The following is a 24,970-nucleotide window of genomic DNA, read 5'->3' on the forward strand; positions in this document are numbered from 1 at the left end:
TTATTGTCTACTGTATCAGACAGTGAAAATTACAAATACACACCAACACACACACACACGGCACTGATATAAAACATACATATAGCACTGAGATAAAACATATCCATCACACCCAAAGGTTCCTTTGTGTTCTTTTCTAGAGAATTCCTAATTCCCAATCCTGATTTCAGGAAATCACTGATTTGATTTGTTACTACACATTAGATTTGTGTTTTCTAGAGCTTCATATATACATACTCTTCATTTACCTGGCTTTTTCTCAACGTAATGTTTGTAAGGTTGATCCATTCATGCTGTTACATATGTAACTAGTTCCCTCCTTTTTAGTGCTGAACAGTATTCCATTGTATGAAGAGACCACAATTTATTTATCCACTCACCTGCTGATGCCATTTGGGACTATGCTAAATAAAGCAGTGAGTTTTGTAGACATATATTTTATTTAAAAATTTTTTTTAATTGAAGTACAGTTGATTTACAATGTTGTGTTAGTTTCAGGGGTACAGCAAAGCGATTCAGTTATATCTATATATATTCTTTTTCAGATTCTTTTCAGGTTGTTACAAGATATTGACTATAGCTCCCTGTGCTATGCAGTAGGTCCTTGTTGTTAATGGACATACATTTTCGTTTCTCTTGCCTAAATACCTTTGGAATTGCTGGGTTATATGCTAAGTGTATACTTAACTTTATAAGAAATTGCGAAACTGTCTTCCAAAATGGTTGTACCATTTTACATTCCTACCAGCAATGTAGGGGAGTTCCAGAGGACTCCAATTGTTACCAATTACTACCATTTTTTGTTTACTTGTTCTATTAAGTACTGAGAGATAGTATCTAAATCTCCATCTGTAATTACAGATTTTCCGTTTCTCCTTTCAGTTCTATCAGTTTTTGCTTCATAATATTTTGAACCTTATGACTATGTACATTCGAATTTAAGAATGTTTTGTCTTCTTTATGAACTGGCCCTTTCACGATGACATGCCCCTTTTTGTCCAAGTTCTGAATTCTACTTTGCCAGCTGATAGTCACTCCAGCTTTTCTTTTTAAAAATTAGAATGTGCGTGGTATATTTCTCTCTCTTTGCTTTTAACTTATCTATTTTTACTTAAATTGGGCATCTTTTAAATTGCATATAATTTAGTCTTGCTTTTAAAAAAACTCCAGTCTGAGAATCTCTGACTTTTAATTGTTCTGTTTAGACCATTTACGTAAAAAAATAATAATTGACAAAGAATAAACTGTATGCATTTCAAGTGTACAATTTGATGAGTTTTGACATGCATATACCCGTGAAGCCATCACCACAATCAAGAAAATGGGCGGGCTTCCCTGGTGGCGCAGTGGTTGAGAACCTGCCTGCTAATGCAGGGGACATGGGTTCGAGCCCTGGTCTGGGAGGATCCCACATGGCGCCGAACAACTGGGCCCGTGAGCCACAGCTGCTGAGCCTGCGCGTCCGGAGCCTGTGCTCCGCAACAAGAGAGGTCACGATTTAAAAAAAAAAAAGAAAAGGGGCATTTTCATCATCTTCCCCAAAGGCTTCCTGAGCTCCTTGGTAATGTACTCCTCCCCCCACTCCTCTTCCCTGGCAACCGCTGATCTGCTGTCTGTCACTGTGGTTTGCATTTTCTAGAATTCGGTATAAATGGAACATACTATATGTCCTCTTTTTTGTCTAGCTTCTTGTACACATCATAATGATTTGGAGGTTCATTCATGTTGTTTTTTGTTTCACTTTTTTTCCCCTTTCTGTTTCTGTATAGTATTCCATTGTGTGGATATGTAACAATGGTTATTCATTCACATAGACATTTGGGTTGTTTCTAGCTTTTGGCTTTACAAATAGAGCTGCTATAAACATTCTTATACAAGTGTTATATGGACATATGCTTTTATTTCTCTTGGGTAAATACCTAGGAGATGAATTCCTAGGTCCTATGGTAGGCATACATTTAATTTTGTTTTTTAAACTGCCAACCTATTTTCCAAAGTGTTTGTACTGTTGTGCATTCTCCCCTGCAGTGTATGAGAGCTCTGTTTGCTCCCCTTTCTCACCAACAGTTGGTATGGCTTATCTTTTTAACTTTAATGATTCTATTTGGTGGGTTTGTATTTCATTTACTTATTGTCTATTCACGTTTTTTTTAAAATTTTACCGGTTCCTTTTTATTTTTTTTTAAATTTTATGTATTTTTTGCCTGCGTTGGTTCTTCATTGCTACACGTGGGCTTTCTCTAGTTGCAGTGAGCGTGGGCTACTCTTTGTTGCGGTGTGCGGGCTTCTCATTCTGGTGGCTTCTCTTCTTGCGAGGCACTGGCTCTAGGCGCGTGGGCTTCAGTAGCTGCGGCGCGTGGGCTCAGTAATTGTGGCTCACGGGCTTAGTAGTTGTGTCTCGTGGGCTCTAGAGCGCAGGCTCAGTAGTTGTGGTGCACGGGCTTAGTTGCTCCATGGCATGTGGGATCTTCCCGGACCAGGGATTGAACCCGTGATCCCTGCATTAGCAGGTGGACTCTTATCCACTGCACCACCAGGGAAGTCCCCTCACATGTCTTCTTTTGTGAGGTTTCTGTTCAAAATTTTTGCCCGGTTAAAAAATTTAGTTATTGGGACTTCCCTGGTGGCACAGTGGTTAAGAATCCATCTACCAACGCAGGGGACATGGGTTCGAGCCCTGGTCTGGGAAGATCCCACATGCTGCAGACCAACTAAGCCCGTGCACCACAACTACTGAGCCTGCGCTCTAGAGCCCACGAGACACAACTACTAAGCCCACGTGCCACAACTACTGAGCCTGCGCGCCTAGAGCCCATGCTCCGCAACAAGAGAAGCCTCTGCAATGAGAAGCCCACGCAGCAACGAAGACCCAGCACAGTGAAAAATAAATAAATAAATTAAAAAAAAATTACTTGTTTCCTTATTCTGATACATGTCCTTAGCTGAGGTATGTGGTACAAATATTTTCTCCTGGTTTGTTGGTTAACTTTTTGTTTTCTTAATGGTCTTCTTAGAAAAGTTTTAAATTTTGATAAAGTCCGATTTATCAATTTTTTTATTATTTATGCTTTTTTATTCTACCTAAGGAACGCTTGTCTTCCTAAGATCACAAAGATTTTTCCCCTGTGTTTTCTTCTAGAAGTAGGAGAGTTTTTAGTTTCACGTTTAGGGCTTTGTCCATGTGACTTAATTTTTCTGTAAGATGTAAGGTAAATATTCATTCTTTTTCCATGGAGAGATCTAGTTGTTCTAGTGCCGTTTTTTTCAAAGGACTTACCATTTCCCAAGAAGTGCCTTGTCAGTTTCTTTGAAAATGTTTATAGATGTGGGAAAAAGGTACATGCAAGGTATATTCAGATACTTTATCTGTAACTCGCAGTAGGATACCAGAGTGAAAGAGTGGGCCAAGCATTAAAAATAATTTATGTGGTTACGAATCTCTTATTTTCATTAAGTATAGTTTTAAATATTTCTTGATGTCCATTCCAGAATGAATCGAGCAATTCCCTTTGATTCTAAAACCATGTGAATAGTAACATCCATATTATGGTAGCAGAAATCATTCCACCCGTCATTTAAATACAGAGGCTTTCTGGTGAAGAGCAGCTTTGTTCCAGATGTTTGGGTTTGGTAATGTTCACAAATTCCAGAATTTTCCTTAAATGATGCAAAATGAAAAAATAGCATTCAATTTTACTCAAAAATCCAGATCTATAATATCGATAAAATCTCCATAATTTAACTTTCTATATTAGGAGTGCCGAAATAAGCTAATATTTAATTTTGAGACAAGGAAAGAAATACAGAAAAAGAAAACCCAATGCCTATGAAAACAGACATCTAAAATTTTAATGATTTGAAAACAGCCTGTATATACAATGTGGGAGAGAGAGATACAGATTGAACATTTTGGTTCGGAACACGTGAAATGTCACCACTTTGCTCAAGTCTGTCACCTCCTAAGAGATGCACATTAGACAATGAAATCTACAAGGACACTTTTCAACCTCCTCTTCATTGATTTTCAGCAACCTGCTTCTTCCTTCGCGCACACTTTCTTTCTTGTAACAATACAGCTTCTTCTGGCACAGCAGAACGTCAAGAACTACAAGAGCGGTGGTTCTGAAAAGCACTTCTAGGGTAAGTTTCACTGCTTATTTCGTATCCCACTTAGATCATGCATCCTTCTCGCCTAAATCCTTTCCTGTTCCAATGATTTGGTTGTTTCAAACAAGCAAGCTCAATTAAGTCAAGGCATATATCGCAAACCAAAATGTTTTCCAGTCGGCTGGAATAGCATTATTAAATAAAAACTGGACTGATAAACCGTAATTTGCTCCTTGACTTGGTAATATGTGACTACATTCACCCCCTGGGGTAAGATGCGTGATGAATCTGACGGCTTGTGGTGTGTTTGTGCTGTGCCGACCCCAGCAGGTACGAGAGGACAGACTGTGGAATGGACGGATGCTGTGCCGAGCTGGGAGACGGTGGTGAGCAATGTGCACAGGGTAATTGGCCAGACAGAGCTGTGACGCCTAGATGGGCTCCATACGGCTGCTCTGAGTGCTGGGTCTGCATTTGCATGTTTTAGGGAGGCTACAGGATCAAGCACCGGATTCGCTTAGAGTGGGATGTGGCCTGTGGCTCTAATGTTTCGGTGATCAAGGAACTGGCCAGTTTTCCTCAGGTAATGGGGTAGTAGCACCTAAGGGAATGTTGAGAGTCAGAAAGGCCCCTGCTTACAACTGGCAGATGGGCCCATCCTTCCTTTTGTGGATGGTCATAGTCTGATGTGTCTTTATGAATTCCTGCTGCAAATAATATATTTTTTTGCAAATCTAAAAACATCCTTTGGAAAATCGCATGGCCGAGTCACTCATAAATGCCAGTGAGTAAAAAGCCTTGCGGAAACACGTCCTCTCCATGCTGAAACAACCCTAAGTGGGGACATGGCCCCTGAGTACACGTGTCACTCCTCCAGCACCTAACACGTCAGAGTTTGGATTAACGTATACTTTCTGAAACTTTCTAAGAGGGCTTTTTCAACCAGAAATGAGGCATCTTGCAATAACGCGCCCAAGACAGCCAGTTTTGGAAGGGGTTTCAACAACAAAAACAAGGCATAGCATGCCTCCTTACTGGAAGGTGCACACCTGCAAATATACTGTGCTTCCCAGACTTGGGAGTGACAGGCTCAGAATAATCGCTAGTATATGTAGAGCAATATTACAACCAGCTGGTATGTTTTCTAAAAAAAAAAAAATGCAGCATTAGGAGGTGCTTACTAAGGTGCTTCTTAATTCATGGTTTTCAATGGAATGTATCAGACAAACATCTATGAACGAACATGAACACACAGTCATACACACACACGGACAGGATTCTGTACAGTTGACGTCTTAGATGCTTAGATGTGTACACAAGAACCACGCAGGAAAAAAAAAGTTCCCCAGAGTTCCCTGAATTTCTGAATGTCGTCTAACCCATCAAGTGTTAAAATATTTCATTTTCATATAAAATATCTACAAAAATAGATAAGATTTACAAAAACCAGAGAGTATTTCCAGTTTTCCTCAGTAATCCAAGTCAGTCTCTCTTTTGCTGCTCAGAATGTCGCCATCTCCAGCAAAGAGCGCTTGAAGAGCTGCGCGTTCCTGGACAGGTCGGTCACCTGGTGGACCATCTCCTGCAGGGCGGAGGTGCTGGGGTAATGGAGCGCGGCCGTCTTGGTCGCCAAAACTATAGTCTTGAGCTGCTCGCAGAGCTGGTTGCTGGAGTTCATCACTTTGTTGCGAACGTCCTGGGCGGCCACCTGCCTCGTCAGCGTGTCTCCGATGAACACCAGTTTGTGGGCGCTGAGGATGACGAACTTGCTGTGCGCCACGAAGATCCGCGGGGGCTGTGCCGAGCTGAGGCAGCTGAAGAGCGCGTCAATGGCGTTGAGGAGGGAGATGTAATGGGTCTCACACTGGTCGTAGTAGAAGCACAGCAGCTGCCTGTCCTGCGCGCCCACGCCGCTGCTGGTGCTTGGGAGGCTCTGGGAGGGCTTCCACTTGGAGATGTCGTTCTCCACGGGCTTTGTGATTTCCTGTTCCAACAACTGGAACTGACTCAGCTGCAGGGAAGGAAAAAGCCGAGTTTGTTAAGGATGAGGCGATGTGCCGACATGGAAATTAACCAGGGCTCGCAGTTAAAACGCAGGGACCTTCATCCCAGTGTGAGGAGCTTATTAGATGCCAAGGCTTGTCCAGTCGCCTGGCTTTCCTAAGTTGTGAACTGTACGGGCTGACAGAGGATCCCTAAGGAATCCTCCAGCGCTGACTTCTGTGATTGGACACGATGGGTCTCTTCTCTCCTCAGGCTGGAAGGCAGCATAGGGTTTAAACCCAGCTCTGTTACCTACACCTTTACGAAGGTTAAATGAGTTAATATTTGCAAAGTGCTTAGAATAGTGTTTGGTATAATGGAGACGCTAGGTAAATGTTTATTACATGTTGAGAGGTGGCCAGGGAAAAGCACACGTAGGGATCTCTTCGTCAAGTCAGTCACTGACAGTTTGCTCCTTCTGGGGAAAGCCTTTTGTCCCTTGAAGGCACTTAGATAAATGACAATCCATGACCCTTTTCTATTTCTCCTACTCTTTCTGTCCAGATTTATAAATGTTATTATCCAGCACTACAGGGTAGACTACTGCATATGAATACATGTGCACTGTGGAAGAGAACTTCTCTAAGGGAATCTGAACGCAGGCTGTGCATCATAACACTTAGCCCCCCAGAGCGGTCGAAAGGAAGGGGCCTCACACAAGGTCAGACTCAGTGTTAGCTTTCTCCCTTCTCTCCTCACTGCCCCCAGCTGGTGGATTATTTAAACTGCAATGATGATAATTTCCAGCTATTGCAACAAGTGTCAGGAGAGGCTCTCTTTTACAGGCAAGGACTATCTATCTGTGACCGGAGTTTAGGACTCAGTCTTCTGCCCTGAAATAGGGTTGAGTCTGAGCAGGGTTAACCTCACCCAGCTTCTCCCCTGAGAAGTGCACAGCGAGCTTTCCTTTTCTGTAGACTCTGTTTTCTTCTTAGGAATTACTATGATTTCAACAAGTTCCCCAAAGCCCTGCAGTCTTACTTGGGCAAATGCCAAAGCAAACATAAACAGATACAGGGCGATGCTTCAAGACAGTCAGCTTATGCTTTTCCAAGTATGTTCATAAATATGTCATCTCATTAGGTCGGAGGGGAGAGGGACTTTCTCATTTTATAGAGAAATAATGGAAGTTCAGGGAGGTTAAGTGACTTGCCTGAGGTCATATGATTGGTTGGCCAGAAAGCACAGATTAGAACTCTGGTTTCCTGAGTTCAGTGCGCCATTTCATGTCCCTACATGCCATTTCAGTTCATCCTAAAAGGCCTATAAATCCTCCATCCATTTCTCGTTATTTTTGTGCCCTTGTATTAGCAATACCCATTATTATTTGCCCCACTCATGCCCAACTTTTGAATGAAACTGCCTTGCCCAAAGCCCTTAGTAAATGGACTTGGATATATTTTGAAAACACTGGATCCTGCCCTCTTCCCCTTAGATTGGACCAAGAACAGCCAAGCCACAGGCTTGGGGAGAGACAGAGATAGAGATGATAGAGACAGAGAGACAGAGGGAGATAGATAGATAGATAATGGCCCAGACTCTTTTTTAAGGAATTTGATAAACCACAGAAGGGGCTATTAGCGAGGAAGCTGAGATGAAAAACTATATATAGGAAAGGCTTTGAGTGTCCAGCTGTGGGTTCTGTAAAGTTACAGGGGAACCAAATGAGTAGATAATCAGAGGAAACTACCGGAAAATAGAGGCCAAGGAAGTCAACTTAGAGAGACACCAAGTTGGTCCAGGAAGGAGAGGACACTGGCAGTCCTAGTGCCTTAAGACATGGCTATAGCTTCATTTTCTGTTCTCGGATTCCCCTATTGTGGCTTTACTACAAAACCTGTTTGCTTGGGCCAGCTTGAGTGCATCTTACTCCTTGAGACCAACCGCCTTAGCCCAATAGTCCTAATAAGTTAGATGTACAGGCTTAGCCTGGAAAAACTGTATTTGGACATGGTCCAGGTACACCCAGCTAGATTACTAAGGCCATAGACCTTCTCTTTGTTCTTATACCCTATTATGTGCCTTGGAGCTTGTTTATGCCAAAGTGTACTGGGAGGATCAAAACCATGATCTTTTGAAGTTATAGTTTCCTTATTAAGTGGGAAATCTTTTCAATACCAAGTAGTTTTTGTTCTGATCGAACGTACCTGATGATGTTCCAGCTGCATCTTGTTCTGTTTGATGATGTTTTCTTTTTCCAAGAGCTCCTTCTGTTGCCTCTCAAACTCCTCCTTACCCTGTTATTTTCCAACATAAAGAAAACATGACGTCACCACTAGGATTCGCTTATGCTAACAGTTTCATCGACAGACACGTGAATACGCTTCCATTTTCCGCTGCCTTGGCAATTTCCCGCATGCCCAGTTAGGCCCTGTGAACCCCAGGCAGGGCTTCTCGGCCAGACTTCCAGAGTCACTGTGCACATGCGAACCGAAAACTAAAACCCGTTAGCATGTGGGGTGTCACGCTGTCCGCTCCACTTTACCGTTTTTGGAGGGCTAACCATGGCCCCCTTCAAACCTCCGTAAGCGGTACTTTTTCTCAGGGCTCTTTTCTAATAGATTATATGCAAACCCATAAACCCCCTAACGGGGGTCTAAACATGGTCCACATTGTATTTCTAGTTTCTTTCAATCATCTACAGCTCTACACCTACATCTACATCTACAGCATCTCCCAAGAGGCAGAGTTGGACAACCAGCCAGGTCAATGTTTACTGCCTCGGTCTACTGTCTCCCCATACTTCTTTTCAGCACAAGGTGTGGCTCTGCTCTCCCCTCCCCAGTTGTAAGCAAAGGAACTGTGTGTAATAATCCTCAGGAGACTTCGCGGCTGTCAGTCAAATGAAAAGAATGGCAGAATAAGATAGTGAAGCAAATTCTAAATAATGGATCTTGTAGAATGTTTTAATCCCCCGAAGGGAAAGCTGTCAGGATCCTGAGTCAACCTGGTGGAATTTCCACCTGGAGGACACAGACTGTGACGGCCCGATTTCCCTATGCCGTTAAGTTCTAGGTCAATTGGCAAATGCCCAGTGCTCTTCAAGGTCAGCCTATGGTGGGGTTAAGTTTCTCTGTGAGTAATTCTACACACATACACAGTATAGAGCTGAAGGGACCTTAGAAATTCAGAGGTTTTCAAATCTTTTTCCTTAACCGTGAAACACCCCTCGCCCTACTTCTTTTTTCCAAATAAAGTATCGTGCAGAACCGTATCATGAAATGCAAACAGAAGTGGAGCTGGCATGTCTATTTGCGGCCCGCTAACCTACTTGGGGAGTCTCCTCCTGCTCGCCTGAGGCATATCTATCAGATCTGATCCACCCCTGCACTTCATTCATTCTGCAAATGAGGCAGTGACATGAGGTTACAGAAGCTGGTGACACAGTGTCATGGAAAAGTCTAGAGGACTCAGGACTCTCAGGCCAGTATTCTTCCTACTGGACAACATTGCCTCCAATCTGTGAATCATTCATCGTGTTTCTGAACATTAATCTTGGTCTCGGCTCTGGTAGTCTAGCTACCAGCCTTATAGGCATTAGCCCCAGGCCCCTGCATGTGAGTGTAGGTGCCGTAGGAGTCTGGTTCTTTACCTGGAGGTGGACATAGTCGTAATCATCCATCCAGCTCCGTTCAGAGCCGTCACTGCTGCTACAGTCAGGGGGCTGGTCCTTGCCCAGGCTTGGGGGCAGTGGCTTGTTGAAGGCTGGAGCCTTGTGGTCCCCGGGATGCAGCCGCTGTACCTGGGAGCTGGCGTGTGGGCACTCCGCGGAGTTCGTGATGCTCTCAGGCCCGCTCTTCCCATGCGAGCTGCCAGGGCCCGGCTTGAAGAGGGCCTCCGCGTTGGTGTTGATGGTCGTGGTCAGCTGCTTGGCATCGTCTGGCACTGTCTTTGCCACCATCACGAACCGGTCCAGGTCATCCCATTTGTTTTGGGGCTTGTTGACGGCCAGAACGTTCAGGGACCAGCTGCACTCGTTTAAGTCATGGCTGGTCTGGCTCAGGATCTGATGGGAGTCCTCCAGCCTCTGGAGCTCCCGCTTCATCTTGTTGTGGAGGGGGGGCTCCGGCAGGCAGGAGGCGTTGGCCGTGGCCCCCTTGGCGAAGTGCAGGTAGTCCCTCAGGGCCAGCTCCACCCTGTCCACAGCGGCGCGGACCTCGTTGACGTGTCGCTCCATGTACCCGTAGCCCCGCCAGTCGGTGGTGACCAGCGCCATCAGGCCCAAGACGCCCATCTCCAGGGCCTGCTGCAGCCGGTGGAGCCTCTCGATGGCCGTGTCTGGATCCAGGAAGAGCCTTCTGTCCTGGGACGGGGAGGCAGACAGCGAAGATTCCTTCGAGGTGGTGGAGGACGTGGACATGGTGCTGCCGGTGCTGGAGAAGGACAGCCGGTTGATGCCGTCCACCACATCCTGGGAGCCTTTGGCGTCCGGCGGGTTGCGCAGCGGCACGTCATAAACCCCGTCTCTCTCTTCGAGGTTTGCTTTCCCGCCGGCTTCTGCTGGTGGTGCCAGAAACTGGACCCCCCGGGGGACATCGTAGGCGTCGTTCTGGGAGCCCCCGGGCTGGCGCAGCTGCGGGGCCGGGTGGCTCAGGGAAATGCTTTGGTGTCTCCGTGGCGCCAGCTCCGCTGCAGCGTCGCCATTATATTTAGCGTGAAGGTCCTTCCCCAGGGGCTTGGTGCCGGCTGGGGGGATGTCATAAACGCCCTCGGGTCTGCCGTCGGGCCGGCCGGCGTGTCTCATCGGAGGGGGGAAGTCGTATTCTTTCTCCCTAAGCCCGGCCTCATCTCTGCAGGCAGGAGGTGGAATGGCGTATCCCTGAAAAGCAAGTGGAGAGCGAAGCTGTTATTCGCTCAGTTGGCTCACGTGACGGTGCGGAAGCTGAGCAGTACGTCAGGATGAGGGCCAGGTGCTGCCTCCCTCTCGCTCGCCCTCCACCCCTAAGCGTCTCCCTGCCCTCACCTCCCCCGCCCTTTGACAAGTGCATCCTCCCCTGGCCTCCACGCTGCCCTGCGTGGAACCCTCCTGCCTGCGCTGCTCTCCTGGGCCTGCGTTGCTGAGCGCCTCCTGGGGCTCCTTCCTCAGCTGCTGCAGGCTGGGAGGGCAGGTGATGCATCAGCAGCCCCGGCCAGGCGTCAGGAGGCCTAGGGTCTCTCCCGGACCTGTCAGCCCTGTGCTGCCCAATAAGCCGCTTCAGTGTTCTGAGACACGGTTCCCTCATCTGCAGAATCAGGATAACTGTACTTCCTGGGCAGAATGAGTCCGATGCGTTAGCCCATATATGTACGGCCTGAGTAAGCTGTGACACCCTATATAAACGTGAGCTATATGAGATACAGCAGTCGCTTGCCAAACGGAATTGATTACCTTCTTATTGGCTCTCCTTACCGACTCCCCATTTTTTTAGTGTGGGCCCCTAAATATGGAATTCCTAGAATTATCTTTATTGCCGGTTCTTCCTCCCTCCCCCCTTCTCTTCCCTCCCTGTACTCTCACAAAGGCTAGCTGCTTCTCTTTGGTTTGTTTATCCCAGTACACACACGCACACGCGCGCGCACACACACACACACACACACACACGCACACACACGTTTTTTGCTGCTCTGTAGCAGCTCACTTACCCCTTTGGTAGGAGGGATGTCATAGACCCCTTGAGGTTTTATCTCTCCCACTGGGACTGAGAACACGGGGCCTTTCACAGACGACGGTGGGATGTCGTACACCTGAAGAGAAACACCCCCCCAGAGTTACCTGGCACGGAAATGGCTTATACGTGTCATTTTTTATGTACTAAGCTTTTAATGACGGATTTATTTACCAGGTTATGTGTTCCCTTGCTCTTCGGCTGAATTCTATGTAATAAAGGATTGATGGAATTTTTCTTTTTCAATTTTGTATTCTTTGACTTAGACTGAATATAAAAATGATCTTAGGTAAACTGCCTGCACTGTCTGTATTTTAAATTGTAGGTTAAATTTTACGCTGCCTGATAAATTGATAAGCAGTAAGAGCTTTGTTAGATCAAAGCCTCGATGCCCTACTAAAGCAAAGCCAGAAAACATACCTTAAAACATTGGCTAAAACGGCCCCTGGACAGACAACCTAAATAAAGCGTCCCATGACCTGTACATATTTTGTGAACTTCCCTTTCCTCTGTAGCCCTGAAGCAAAGCCGCCCTCTTCCCCAGTGACCACATTTCTGGTACGCACCCCGTGAGCGGTCTGGGAAGGAGGGACATCATAGACGTCCTTTTGGTATCTGGACGGGTACTCGTACACATAGCCGTGGCCTGTCCTCATCGGCGTGATCACCTGTGGACAGGAAGACACGGGGGTAAAATTCCAAGCCGAGTCCTGAGGGCATCTCCTAGCCTCCTAATCAGACACTCCACCCTCATCTTTCACCCAACTAAAAAGAAAGAAAGAAAAAAAACCCACCACACACACACACACACACACACACACACACACAAAAAGAGGGAGGAGACAAAAGGAAGGAGACAACGGTAAACTTTTAAATCCCTCTTGAATCCCAGTGAAGAACCATCCCCTGAAATACCTCTGTCCCCATTCCTCATGGTAACAAGATCACCTCAAAGTTAGTCAGATAAAGTCTGAATTCCCAAAAGGTACTTGAAAGGAGAATCATGTTTGAATCATGAAAGTCCTAGATCAACCCTTTGGAGCATCAAAAGCACAGCATTTAAAAAAAAAAAAAAGGCTCTGAAACTATTTGTAAATAGAGTTTGGCCACTTAAAATTCCTCTCATACCTTCCCCAGGAAGCCTCTTCATCTGACGTTATTATGATTATAACTAAAATTCCATAGGCCACTAGAGTACTTTTATGAAGGTTCACACAGCGCTGCCCTTAGAAGCCTGCAGGAGCTTTCATTTTAACGAATGAAACACATGAAATACTGAGTCTGGGAGCCGACCAGGAAGAGAGCTGAGGTCTAATCATTTTCCCATTTCCACCGGGGAAGCAAACATCCAGACGGTACCTACGTCCAAGTGATGTCAAAAGTCAAGTACACTCATCGCAGCTCGAGCATCTGGAACCAATGTCAATGAAACAAATCTCACCCGACAGGCTCGCATTTTCATATCTACACACTTCATTGTGTCCTAAGCACAGGTAGAGAAACGACTGGAACTTAAACTCCTCTGAAAATATATTTAATCCCCCCAAAGCTTCTAAACGACTAGGGTCTTGTTTCTGCCTAACCCCTGTCCCCCGAATGCTAACAGCACCCACCTAAGTATTGCTCATGACATTTGTGAGAACAGACACTGCAAATTAGGAAGAGTTTGTTGTTCTCTAAGAAACCATCATCTTTTATCCTTTCTCTAATGTGAAAACTCTGGCGTCAGGCTGCCTGCAAAACTATGCAAAAAATGCTCATATCCATCTTACCCCGAAATGGGTGGAACTCAGCCAAATGCACCAGTGCCCTTCTCCCTGGGGGCTCTAAATGCCCGGGTTCAATTTGCTTTTAAATCCCTGGTGCTTGTAGCTGATTATGGCTTGCAATGAAGGTAAACGAGATTAGTATGCAGCCACCATCCCATCCAATCTCGCCACTGCCTCGGGTTTGAAAAAGGAATCTCTTGCTTTAAGGTTTGTTGGCGTGCAACATACAGAACCAGTTTACAAAGTGGCTACTGTGCTGTGCAGAGCAAATCTTCCTTTTTAAAGCAGGCTGCTCTTTGCTCAAGAAAGATACACTGTGTTCCCAATGCCCTTATATAATTTTTTTCTTCACTCGCTATTGTCCAGGAGAGAAATGAAGCATCTTCTCTTGGTCTATCTCATCAGCTCCTCTATTTATAGCTCTCTGTTTTGGCTGTTTAATAAAACCTGCTCACAGCGCAGCTTTTGTTCAGTCTACAAGTTTCTAAGAGTGGCTTCTATCCAAGGTTGCCAAGTTAGTAATAACGCTAATGGAAAACCAAGGCTGGTTATGCTGAAGGCCAGCAGACGGGTTTCATCTTTAGTTGAAAAAAGGGAGCGGGGCTGGGAGATAGATGGGGTGGTGCTAGTATCTGAAAATAGCGCTTGGTGACATGTAAACATAAGGCACAACCTCAGGAAGGCGGGTCGCCAGCGAGGCTCTGCCCTGCCTTTGCAGATCGTCCCTGGCAGGGAGCATTAATGCTTCCCAGTATTTAAGGTCTCACTTCCTGACAAATGTCACAGAACCCCCCGCGTGCTCTCTCTTTCTCATTTAGAGGATGCCTGTGGTCATCTGGTTTTTTAAAAACTTTGCATTCCAAACCAGTCATTTTCCTTGTTTATGCATTAAAAGAAACAGATGGTGAAAAACCACAGGGGGAAAAAGCCAACAAAGTACAACCTTCCCCGATGCCAGCATCCTGATGTTACTATCCAATTCGCATCGGTCCACAAATGGCGTGGAAATGGGACCGGGGCTGTGCATCTGGTCAGACACAGGCAGGGCACAGAGTGAGCCCCTTTGTGACGCCCCAGAGAACAAAAGAAGCTGGACCTCCTCTACTTTTGGACCTTCTCCAACTCACCCCATTGCTTGGGTCACTTTCATGCCAATTGTGTGTTCTCTCCTCAGAGGAAAGTGCTGACTGTTCTGTACCTTACAAAGTATCCAGTTTTGTGGTTCATAAGGCCTTTTCTTCCTGCTTGACACAGTCCACAAAAACCTTTCTACTTTCCCAGGATTACTGAACCTCAGCCTATGAGGAACACCAAGGTCTAGCTAAGGGGATGTACATTTGGGAAGAAATCTCCTGGGCATTTGCACGGCAAGGCACTGATGTAATTGCTACACAAAGGGCATCTTAAAAACTAATTTTCTCAATGAAATCAAGTCAGGTTTTTCATTTCCTTTTTTCCTCCATTTGTTTTTCTTTCCTGCATTCCTTTCATTCTGCGTATTTATTTATAGTTATAAGGGCTTAGCCTTAGGAATTACCAAACTGACCTCTTAGCTCTTTAGCGTTGCCACAAAGGGGGCTGAACCGTGGGCTCCCCAGGGCTCTATGACCGACTACTTTCCTGGTTGCCCTGCAGAGGATGTGCGTTGTCCAAATATGGATTTTCTGTCCAGATGAGGGATCCAACCTCCCTTGGACGTTAGTATACTGTTCTTGTCAACTAATGGAAGAGTCTGAAGGTGGACACTTTGAGAAGAGCTATGAAGCAGAGAAGGGCAGACTATAGACGTTTAGAAAGGGAAGAGTCCACGGACTAAATCTCGGAGGCCGGACCCCGGCAGGGGAGGATCTAAAGCCTGGAGACTGGGGTCACGTTAGCTCTCTACCAGTTCCGCTTGTAGAAAAACAAACAAACAAACATGACTTACCCCCCCCACACACACTTTGATTCACACCATTTTGAGCCTCAGATTCTGGGCAGCACGAGCGTTTTAGAGATGCTGTTAAGACTTCTGAGTCTCATAATTTTGAGAGCCGTGCATGCTGAAATTTGAAAAGGGAGTCTGTGTCTGGGGTAGCAGCGAGGGCTAGGGAACACTGAAAACCGTCAGGTGTGAGAGTCAGTGGGCTGGGACAGAGCCCTGAGGTCTGTCATTCGTGTCTCCACATTCAGTTGGCTTGAGTCTGCACCTGTAGCAGAGCCATGGCCTTACGCTTAGATGCCTGTGGGCTGAGCAGCCTGGGTGAAGGGAGAGAGAAGCCGGGATCCTGTGTTGGGGGCACAGAGTTCGTACTCTTTGAAAGGTGGCAGCCAGTCCTCAGCTCCAGCCGGCCACCATCCTGAAAAAATACTCCCTGTGTTGCCAGATCTTTCCAATTTTCATGAGAAGTCAGAGGGAGGTTCCTTAAAAAACTAAAAATAGATTTACCATATGACCCAGCAATCCCACTACTAGGCATATACTCAGAGAAAACTGTAATTCAAAAAGACACATGCACCCCAATGTTCATTGCAGCACTATTTACAATAGCCAGGTCATGGAAGCAACCTAAATGCCCATTGACAGACAAATGGATAAAGAAGATGTGGCACATATATACAATGGAATATTACTCAGCCATAAAAAGGAACGAAATTGGATCATTTGTAGAGATGTGGATGGATCTAGAGACTGTCATACACAGTGAAGTAAGTCAGCAAGAGAAAAACAAATATCGTATATTAATGCATATATGTGGGAGCCAGAAAAATGGTACAGATGAACTGGTTTGCAGGGCAGAAATAGAGACACAGATGTAGAGAAGAAACGTATGGACACCAAGGGGGGAAACTGGAGGTGGGGGGTGGTAGTGAGATGAATTGGGAGATTGGCATTGACATGTATACACTAATATGTATAAAATAGATAGCTAATAAGAACTGCTGTGTAAAAAATAAATAAAATTTAAATGATTAAAGAGAAAAGAAATCTGGATTTTTATGTGATATCTGATTTTGGAAATTGGCTCAAATATTTCAAACAGCATCTTGGCCAAACGACACGTCTCTGGCCCCCAGGGTGCCCAGTCTTTGCTTTCATCTGTGTATTTCTTCCTTCCTCCTCAGTCCAAGGGCAGGACCTGAAAGCTCTTCACCAGTTCTGTGCTTTGGCAAGACTGAACCACTCCATTTCTCACAGGTGCCCTGCGTGCCACACCTCTGCGTCTTCACTCACACTGTGTCTTTGTCCAAGACGCTCATCTTTCTTTCCTCATGTGCAAACTTCATTCAATTTTCAGGGCCAACCTGAGTGCCTCTCTCCCACAAAGCCTTTCTCAGACAGATACAATATCTCCGTCCTTGGAAACTTCCACGTGTGCATATACATCTCTAACACTGCTTAACCCTTGAGGTTTCACTGTTTCAGACCATCTCTTCTCTTCGCATTGTGGAGACAGAGACCATTTCTCCTCCATTTGTATATAAACAGCAGGGCCTAGCACAGTGCCTTGAATATAGTAGATCTGAGATAAACGTATTGACTGAATATATTAATGAACTAAAGGAAAACTCAAGGCTTTTCTTAAGCAAACTGGTGTGGATCTGGAGAGGACACTAAACAGTCTGCCTGTAGAGGATGAGGTTGGTTTCCAGGTAAGTCAGCTCTAGGATGAGCGGGGCCCATGGGATAAGGGACATGTCTTATCAGCCACGCATGGTAGTGCTGGGCAAGTGGCGTGGCCAAGAAAGCAGGGTGAATGTTAGGTAAAGTTGAGAAATCAGACACCATGGAAGAATTATCACCTGCACCACTATCTGGTGCAAACCACGGTTGGATGGCGGCAAAGAAGGGCCACTAGATGGTTTCCTTTTCCCCAATCTAGAGCTTGCATGTGACCCAAACACCTGCGTTCTTCTCAGCCACAAGCCAGAAACATATGGGGGAGTTTTACAAAAAGAAATGAAAACTAACTGCTTTTTACCTTAACATCAGAAAAAAAAAATACAATAGAAAGGAAGAGGAGTCATACTTTCTCTAGTTCTGAAAATATGTGACAGGCCCGTGTTGCATGAAGTCTTCTACCAAAGGCCAAGGCCACATTGGGTCTTTGGCTCATTGAAAGGATTAGGTCTGATGAGGGGAGTGATTGAGAACGTAAGCTGGACCCAGGCAGAGCTGGATCTAGATCCTTGCTCTACCACTTAGCAGCTGTGACGACATGAGCAAGGTATTTCCTGACCTGTTTCCTCATTAGTGAAACAGAAGTAATAATACTTAGAGGCTATTAGGAGTATTAAATGAGATCAAGTACCTAAAGTACCTGGCAAAGCATAAACCCGTAGGCCTCAGCTATTCTTATCATAATTGTTACCTAGGTTAAGCAGAGTTTACTTTGGGGCTTAAACTGTGGACTAGGTAATTCAGATCAATCACCCTAATGAAGACAGCTTTAAAAAAGTGAGGCGAATATATGAAAAATCTTCTTGATAACGTCAAAAGTTAAAAGATAGTAAAGGATTACCAGGTCAAAACTGAAAAGTGGAGAAGGAATTCATAGAGGGGAGCCCAAATTTTGAGGCTGCTTTTTCTCTGGCGGCATTTGCTGATCTAAGACAGGTCTGAGGGGCTACACTGTGTTTTTTCAGCTTCTATGGGGGAAGGGAAACATTGGACTCTAGGGCTCACCAAGGTAGGGACCCTGATAACCAACCCGCAGTTTGGGTTGGGACCCTAAGGGCCGCATGTGAAAGTAAGGAGTAGCTGGAAGTGAACCTACCCTTGTACAGGCTAAAGCTAGGTTTTACGTCATCAGGCTTGGCGAGGACACCTCAAAGCCTGAAATCAGATTTATGTGTGTCTGTGAGGCTGGCAGAGCAGGTAAAATCCTCTCTGGATTTTTACTCTCTCTGAACAGCTTTACAGGCCTTGTATTATTTCTGCAAATATTTTTTAAAAACCACAGATGTCCAACACACAATCAAAGATAACTAGGAATTCGGGAGACAAGGCAACAGAAACAAGAACAAAACAGCCCATTCCTGCTTCCTTCCAAATAGGATGAGGATGTTTCTGTCTTGGTGATCACAGATCTCAAGGCTGTTTGCTTTCAAAATGTTTCATGATTAAACTGTAGGGGAATACAAAATTGAATCATCCCTATATTTAAGTCATGGAAAAAGAGACTAATCTTCACAAATGTATACAGTGTTCCCAGTGAGGTCTACGAGGCAATGGGAATTTCAAATTAAAGTGATAGATGACAAGAGACTTTTGCCCTTGGTGATCAGCAGTGTATTGACTTGGGTTACTATTTTACTCTGGTCATATCAGTGTTGCCATTGTCACAGTTATCACCATAACAGCACAAGACACACCAGTGGAAAACCCCAGGAGAAAACGTGCTTTATAATCTGAGAGATAAAGATATTTATCCAAGAGAAAGACAGCAAAGTCCCAAACCCAAGAGACGTTATTGAATTTCTCCTCTGCATTTCTTTTCGGTGGAAGAGCACATGCTGGGTGTGTCAAGAGGATCTCACCGAGAAGTAGGACGCACACCCGTGAGGAGTGTCTAGAAGCAAAACACTTTCTAGAAAGACAACTTCTGTTCACATGGTATCACTTGTACCAAGGTCTCAGCAAGTCTACTTGGGCATCTAGTTTGCCTCCTTAAAGCTGAGCTGGTGGGAGCCTGGGATGGGGCATAGCAGAAACAGAGGCCCTGTGGTTAGGAGAGCTTCAGCAAGATGCTGCCCATTCAGGGGTGCGCAAGGGGAAGTGGGAAGGGAGCAGGCTGTACCATTCATGAAGGCAGATCCTCCTTGCCCACCCACCGACCCTGTGAAAGCCGATTAACAGGGTCTCAGGTCCTGCCATGTTCTGTGCTCCCTTGCACAAGCCCTACTGCTCACATACTTATCACAAACTCTCATTTCTCTCCTCCAACGCTCGCCCCTGTTTTGACTCTTTCCCTCCTTCCATGCTATCAGCAACCTGAAAGAAGAACAAAACAGTAAAAAGGATGCAGAAAAACCCTCCTGTTTGACTGAAAGCATTGGGTAGAGTGGATGAGACCAAGATGGGATGGCGAGAAGCATTGGGTAGAGTGGATGAGACCAAGATGGGATGGCGAGAAGCACAGGGAACTTCGGCGGCCTTGGTCCTGTTCTAGTGTATTACTATTATTCTTCATAGTTCTACATTGGATGTATGTACGTATCAAAAAAGAAATCCAAAATCATAAAAATAGAATTTTTTATAACTTTAACAAAATTTTAAAAAGTAATATGAAATCCCACTTGGAGGGGTATAGGGAGGAGTCTTCTGTCACTCTTTTAAGTTTCTGTATCCCATGATTTCATTGTGTCTAAGTCTCTACAATCCAAAGCAACATTAGGAATGGTGTGAATTACACCATGCTTTGCTTCTGATATCTAGATAATGCCTTGATAATGGCCCAGTGGGGTTCTGCCCAGGGATCCGGCAGAGCAGGAAGGTGTGTAACCAGCTCCTGGTGTTCTGCCCTAAGGCCTAGCCAAGAACTGGGCAGCCCAGGTGGTCCATGATGATTACAGTACAGATTGATAACCTCGCCATTAACAGCACCTAAGATCATCTGAACGCAAAAGCAGGCCTCCCTGATTAGCAGCCATCTTTTGCATTTTTCTAGACATATGTGGAAAGTAAAATTACATTGCTTCCTGTCTTTCTTTAATTCCTTGACACCCAGTTTTATTTATACTATCTCTGGGACCTGTACATTAACAAGAGTATTTTGATTTCTAAAACTGCCTGTTGGAAAGGACTTATTTCACTGAAATGCCCTTAAAAAGCATTAACAGAGCCACCATAGTATTTATTTGATCTTATAATAACTTCTTTGTCTTAAAGCCCATGAACTGTGTGACCCTTTCCCTTTAAAGAAAACCCTAGGAAAAGAAACATCAGAATTATCACTGGCTGCTCATTAGAACTTGGATCCCATTTTCAGAAACTGCAAAGTTATGGAGGTTTGTCTGTTTAAAATCCAAGATTACTTGTTGCTTTTCTCTGACTGGATTTATTAATTCTCTATAAATTCTTTCTGCCCCACTTGGGTGTAGCAGTGAGCTCATTTATTTACTTGTTATAGCAACAATATAATGAAAACTGAGTCCGGCCTTTAAAATACACCCTCATGGGCCCTGTGCACCGTTAACCCTTCCTACTGCTTCTCTCGTGCTCATCAAGATTTCTCCCCCTGTATTTTGGGAGGTGATTTACTTTCCCTCAAAGACATTTTGATGTCTGATTTTATGTTAGAACGTAGCCTTTTGCTAGCCACGTCTAAATCACGGCCAGGCTCTTTTTTCAAATGAGTCACAGCTGAAAGCTCAGAGGTGGAATGGCGCTCTTGGGTCCCTTTCCTTTGACACAGCGTTCGGGCGGCAAACCACTGCATACAAACAGTGCCCCGATTGTCAGGCCTCCAGCATGTCTCCCCTGCTGCTTTCAGGAAGCTCTTTGTGTAGCAAGTGCTAAAGCAATATTTAGTTATGGAGTGACCAAGCGCCAAAGAGCAGCTAGAAGCGTTTAAACATGAAAGAACATGACGGGAAATGACTCCTGGGTTCTGCAAGTGTTTGAGGTGTTTCTCTGGACGAAGCTGAATACAGTCTGGGACAGAGATGGGCACAGCACAGCCATTTTTTTATATCTCATGGACCGAAATGTTCTTTGAGTGAAAACTATAAAAGGCACGAGCATTTTGGTTCTTTTTTTGTCCAAATAAATTCAATAAACCACGAAGCACTAAATCTAGATTTTGAATTGGGTTTTAGAGAGGTGCTCACAGACAGCCCTCAAGGGATGCGATTATGGAAAGAGGAAAGGGATGGGAATTTCTGCACCCAGGTGCCTATGGGTATCGTCTCCTCCTAAATAGGGACAGGAAAGACGCTGTGACTTAACTGGGAGACCCGACATGATGGAGGATGGAGCAAACAGCTCACGTGGCAGAACTTGTTGCCAGCTCTGAACGGCGCTGACCCAAGGCTGCGGCAGGGCTGTCGCTTCAAGAGGCATCAGACTCATCCAGGGTCTCACCCAAGGCGAGAGGGTGAAACAGAGGAAAATGGGCAGAAAACGAGTTCCAGGATGACACACTTTCTTAGCTCTTGGTAACAAAGCAGGGAGGAGAGTTCTTAACGGGACGCTCCCCGGAAGCGTTCTCATGTATGGGACCAAGTCCGCGAACTCTGTGGCCCCCCGCTCAGCACCCCAGACCCCCCTCTCCCGTGCTCCTGCCTGCTCCTTGCTTTCTAAGACATGGTTCTATCCTCTGAAGGAGACTGCGGTTTCCAGATAAAAGGTGGACAGGATCCTAAAGGAAGGTAAAAGAAGGATATGCCAAAACGTAGGGGTCAACTGAAATTTACATCAGCGCCTGAGTGTCTTTTCTTCTTTCTTAAGAATCTTGAGGCCAAGTCATTTTACTCAACTTTTCAAGTGACTCTGGGAAAGAATCAGATAAGGATGTCTGGGTCATAAAATTTTAGCCAAGACCATTAAGCGATAATCCAACCCTACTCTCCCTTTCACAGTTGAGGGGACTAAAGTTCAGAGGTTATTCAGCTCGATGGCCACAGGGGTGTGAAGGAGCACCTCGGTTAATGGGGTCCAGCAGCCCATCAGGGCCCCCCCTTCCAGTGCCACGTTGGCTACACAGTGTTTATAGGCTACACGGTGAGACAGATTAACTTACACATAAATACTTCCCTAACTTCACAAATAAATACTCCTAAAGAAAGTCACTTCCTTATTTGAGAAGCGAAACTTGAAATCTGGGTATCTTATATTTTGGGGGTGTCCCTTTCACACTGGCAAGCCAGTTCTGGGAGATTTGACTGTATCTGGTTAAATGAAGTTATTCACTTGGAGCAATGTGAAGTCATTTGAAAAGACGGTGTTTCCAATGGCAGAGAAAGCCAATGTAGCAGTACGTTGGTACCACGGTCTTTACAGCACCTTGATGACCCGCTCAGGCCTTCTGAGGGTCGGCCTGCCCTGAAGCAAGTGACTGCAGCCAGGTGGCGGGCATCTCCTTGGTCGTTAACTCAGACTCCTTCAGCATTGAGGCTATGCTCTGGATCTGAGGTGGGAGCCTTTGGCAGTGCCTTTCATTCTTTCTGACCAACAGGATGCTTTTTAGCACACAGGGTTCTGGTGTTTAAATATGCCCTCTTATTTTAGGGCTTGGCAACATCAACCATTAGCTGGGACGTAAAAGTCATTAGCTTCAGAGTCAGACAGACGTGGGCTCAAGTATCAATCCTGCCTCTTCCTAGAGGTACGTCCCTCAGCAAGTTCACTTCTCAGACCTCAGATTCCTCCCCTGTAAAGTGGAGGCTGTGACGAACACCTAGTGAGACTGTTGGGAGGGTTAGATGAGATTATGCACGTAACGCCCCTAATGTGCGACCCAGCTCAAAGGCACCTGCACGTCACCCCACTTTAGATCTAAAACGATTCTTAAAAGAAGTGAGTAGCTTAATAACATGCTGAAACGTGAAAATGCGTAACTACTCTGAGAAATAACTGGTTTAAGCACACCATGCTTTAAGAAAAGCAAGTATTATAAAAATTATTCAGATGAATCCGATGTGATGATGGCCTTGCTAAGGGATTTGTTTTGGCTTCAAAAATTGATCGACTGTGGGGTCCCTTTAAAGATAGGACTCCTTGGTGCCCTTCATACGTTGCTGGAATCACAGCTTTGAAGGGAGACATACATGTCCCGAGTGAGTCGCACCTGCGCCCCTTAGACAGGAGCAGGGTGCCTCTCTGGACGGGGACCTGGACAACAAGGCTCACGGCACAGCTATTTAAGAAGGCGCCCAGCTCTGCATTTTGCACAAGGGACTCAGACAAGTCTGCTTTTAAAAACGCGTTCAACCAACAGTAAGTCTCAGTTTTACTGTCAAAGCACCAAAATTCCGTATTCTTTTCTCTCCCTCACAAATAGAGCATTACCTACTGAGCCAGCCAACATACTACGTATGATGCTGACCTAGTCTCTCCGATAAGCACAGTCACTTAGCATGAAATCATTCGGGAAGGAAGGAAGATTACCTCTGTTCGCTTCGTCGTGAGTTTGTAAGAAGTTACTAAATCCTTCCTAGAAATATGCATTATCTATGAGTTTTATAAAGGCCTTGGCATTGACCAAACAAAAAAGACTTTTGTTCATTTCTAAGGAGGTATCACGGTTTGCTCATTCCACTGGCATGGGTGACTTAACTGGGAAGAGATACTTTTCCTTTTTGAAGTGAGGTCATAGAGCCCTTGAAATGCTCAAGGACCTTGAATTTTGTGTAAGATTTAAACTTTATCTTGACTCTTGAGGGTGGAGATTTTAGGTGAACAATCACTTCTTTGCATACACTAAAAAGCCATGGTACTGAGGAAAAAAATTCATTTAAATCAGGATTATCTTTATATAGGAATGCATAATTCTGGAACAGGGTCATATTTTATTGAGTTTATAAGCGAAGAAACTGGAGGTACCCTCTGCCCTGTCAAACTCTGATTCTCCCCAGTATTTTTGAGGGTGTGTATGATTTTGTGTGTGTGTGTGTGTGTGTGTGTGTGTGTAGGAAGGGAACAAAGGAATGTGAGGTGAAGTCAGAGTTTATCTTCTCTGGGAGCTTTCATCTCCTCTTAATCTATTTTTACTTGTTGGTAGACAATCATACTGCTAATATATAGCAGTTGATTTGCTGGTATATGAGTGTTGTTCTGGGCAACCAGATTTCGCAATGCTTCACATCCCAATAAGGGAAGTCCTCAGTTCCCTAACCAGTGGCTTTGGGTGTGTGTGTGCCCGCATGTGTGTGTAATTTATGATGACTCAGCGTCTAAGAAGGCACAAACATTGCAGCATAAACTATTTATGGTTCTTATGTTACCTTTCAAGGAATGGGCCTGGAAGACCTGGTTAAAATCTTTGAATCATTTCCTGCCAATATTGGGCTATGTCTCACCTTGGAAGGTAGGAAATGGTCTTTAAAGATGATGTCATGGGGTTTGGATAAATCCTACTGTTACTTGAGTTTACTGAGTGCCACCCCCAAAGCAGTACTTGCCCAGTCCATCATACACACTATAAATGTGGGCCATTAAAGTTTTAATAAGCCTGTGTGCTCCCTTGAGATTAAGTGAAATTACAACATATTTTGGGACCACAGAGGCAGGAGAAACTGTTGGGGTGCAGAGAAAGCTTCACAGAGGAGATGAACATTGAAATGGGTTTTAAAGTATGAATAGGAGTTCACAGGTAGCACAGATGAGGAAAGGCAGTAGATACATAATAGCATAGGTAAAGGAAGCACTGTTCCTCAGTGGGAAAAGTGTGGTTCTCCTTTTTAGACGACTACAGACGTGTTAAC

At 45.1% G+C, this 24,970-nt stretch overlaps 1 protein-coding gene across 3 annotated transcripts in view; it reads right to left on the minus strand.

Moving 5' to 3' along the window:
• Positions 1-3,821: 3,821 nt before the first annotated feature.
• NEDD9 (neural precursor cell expressed, developmentally down-regulated 9) overlaps positions 3,822-24,970 on the minus strand; it is a 296,988-nt gene continuing 275,839 nt past the window's right edge. For all 3 annotated transcript variants that reach the window (XM_027128364.1, XM_027128365.1, XM_027128366.1), the window contains 5 exons: positions 12,362-12,463; positions 11,773-11,874; positions 9,743-10,969; positions 8,298-8,387; positions 3,822-6,118 (listed from right to left, as the gene is read on the minus strand). In XM_027128364.1, coding sequence (XP_026984165.1) covers positions 5,609-6,118; positions 8,298-8,387; positions 9,743-10,969; positions 11,773-11,874; positions 12,362-12,463 — 2,031 coding nt within the window. In that variant the 3' untranslated portion in view covers positions 3,822-5,608. The remainder of the gene's footprint in view (positions 6,119-8,297; positions 8,388-9,742; positions 10,970-11,772; positions 11,875-12,361; positions 12,464-24,970) is intronic.

Source organism: Aethalodelphis obliquidens, unplaced genomic scaffold (genome assembly GCF_003676395.1).
Source record: "Aethalodelphis obliquidens isolate GAN/ISIS:26980383/991018 unplaced genomic scaffold, ASM367639v1 scaffold34, whole genome shotgun sequence".
Lineage (NCBI taxonomy): Eukaryota > Metazoa > Chordata > Mammalia > Artiodactyla > Delphinidae > Aethalodelphis > Aethalodelphis obliquidens.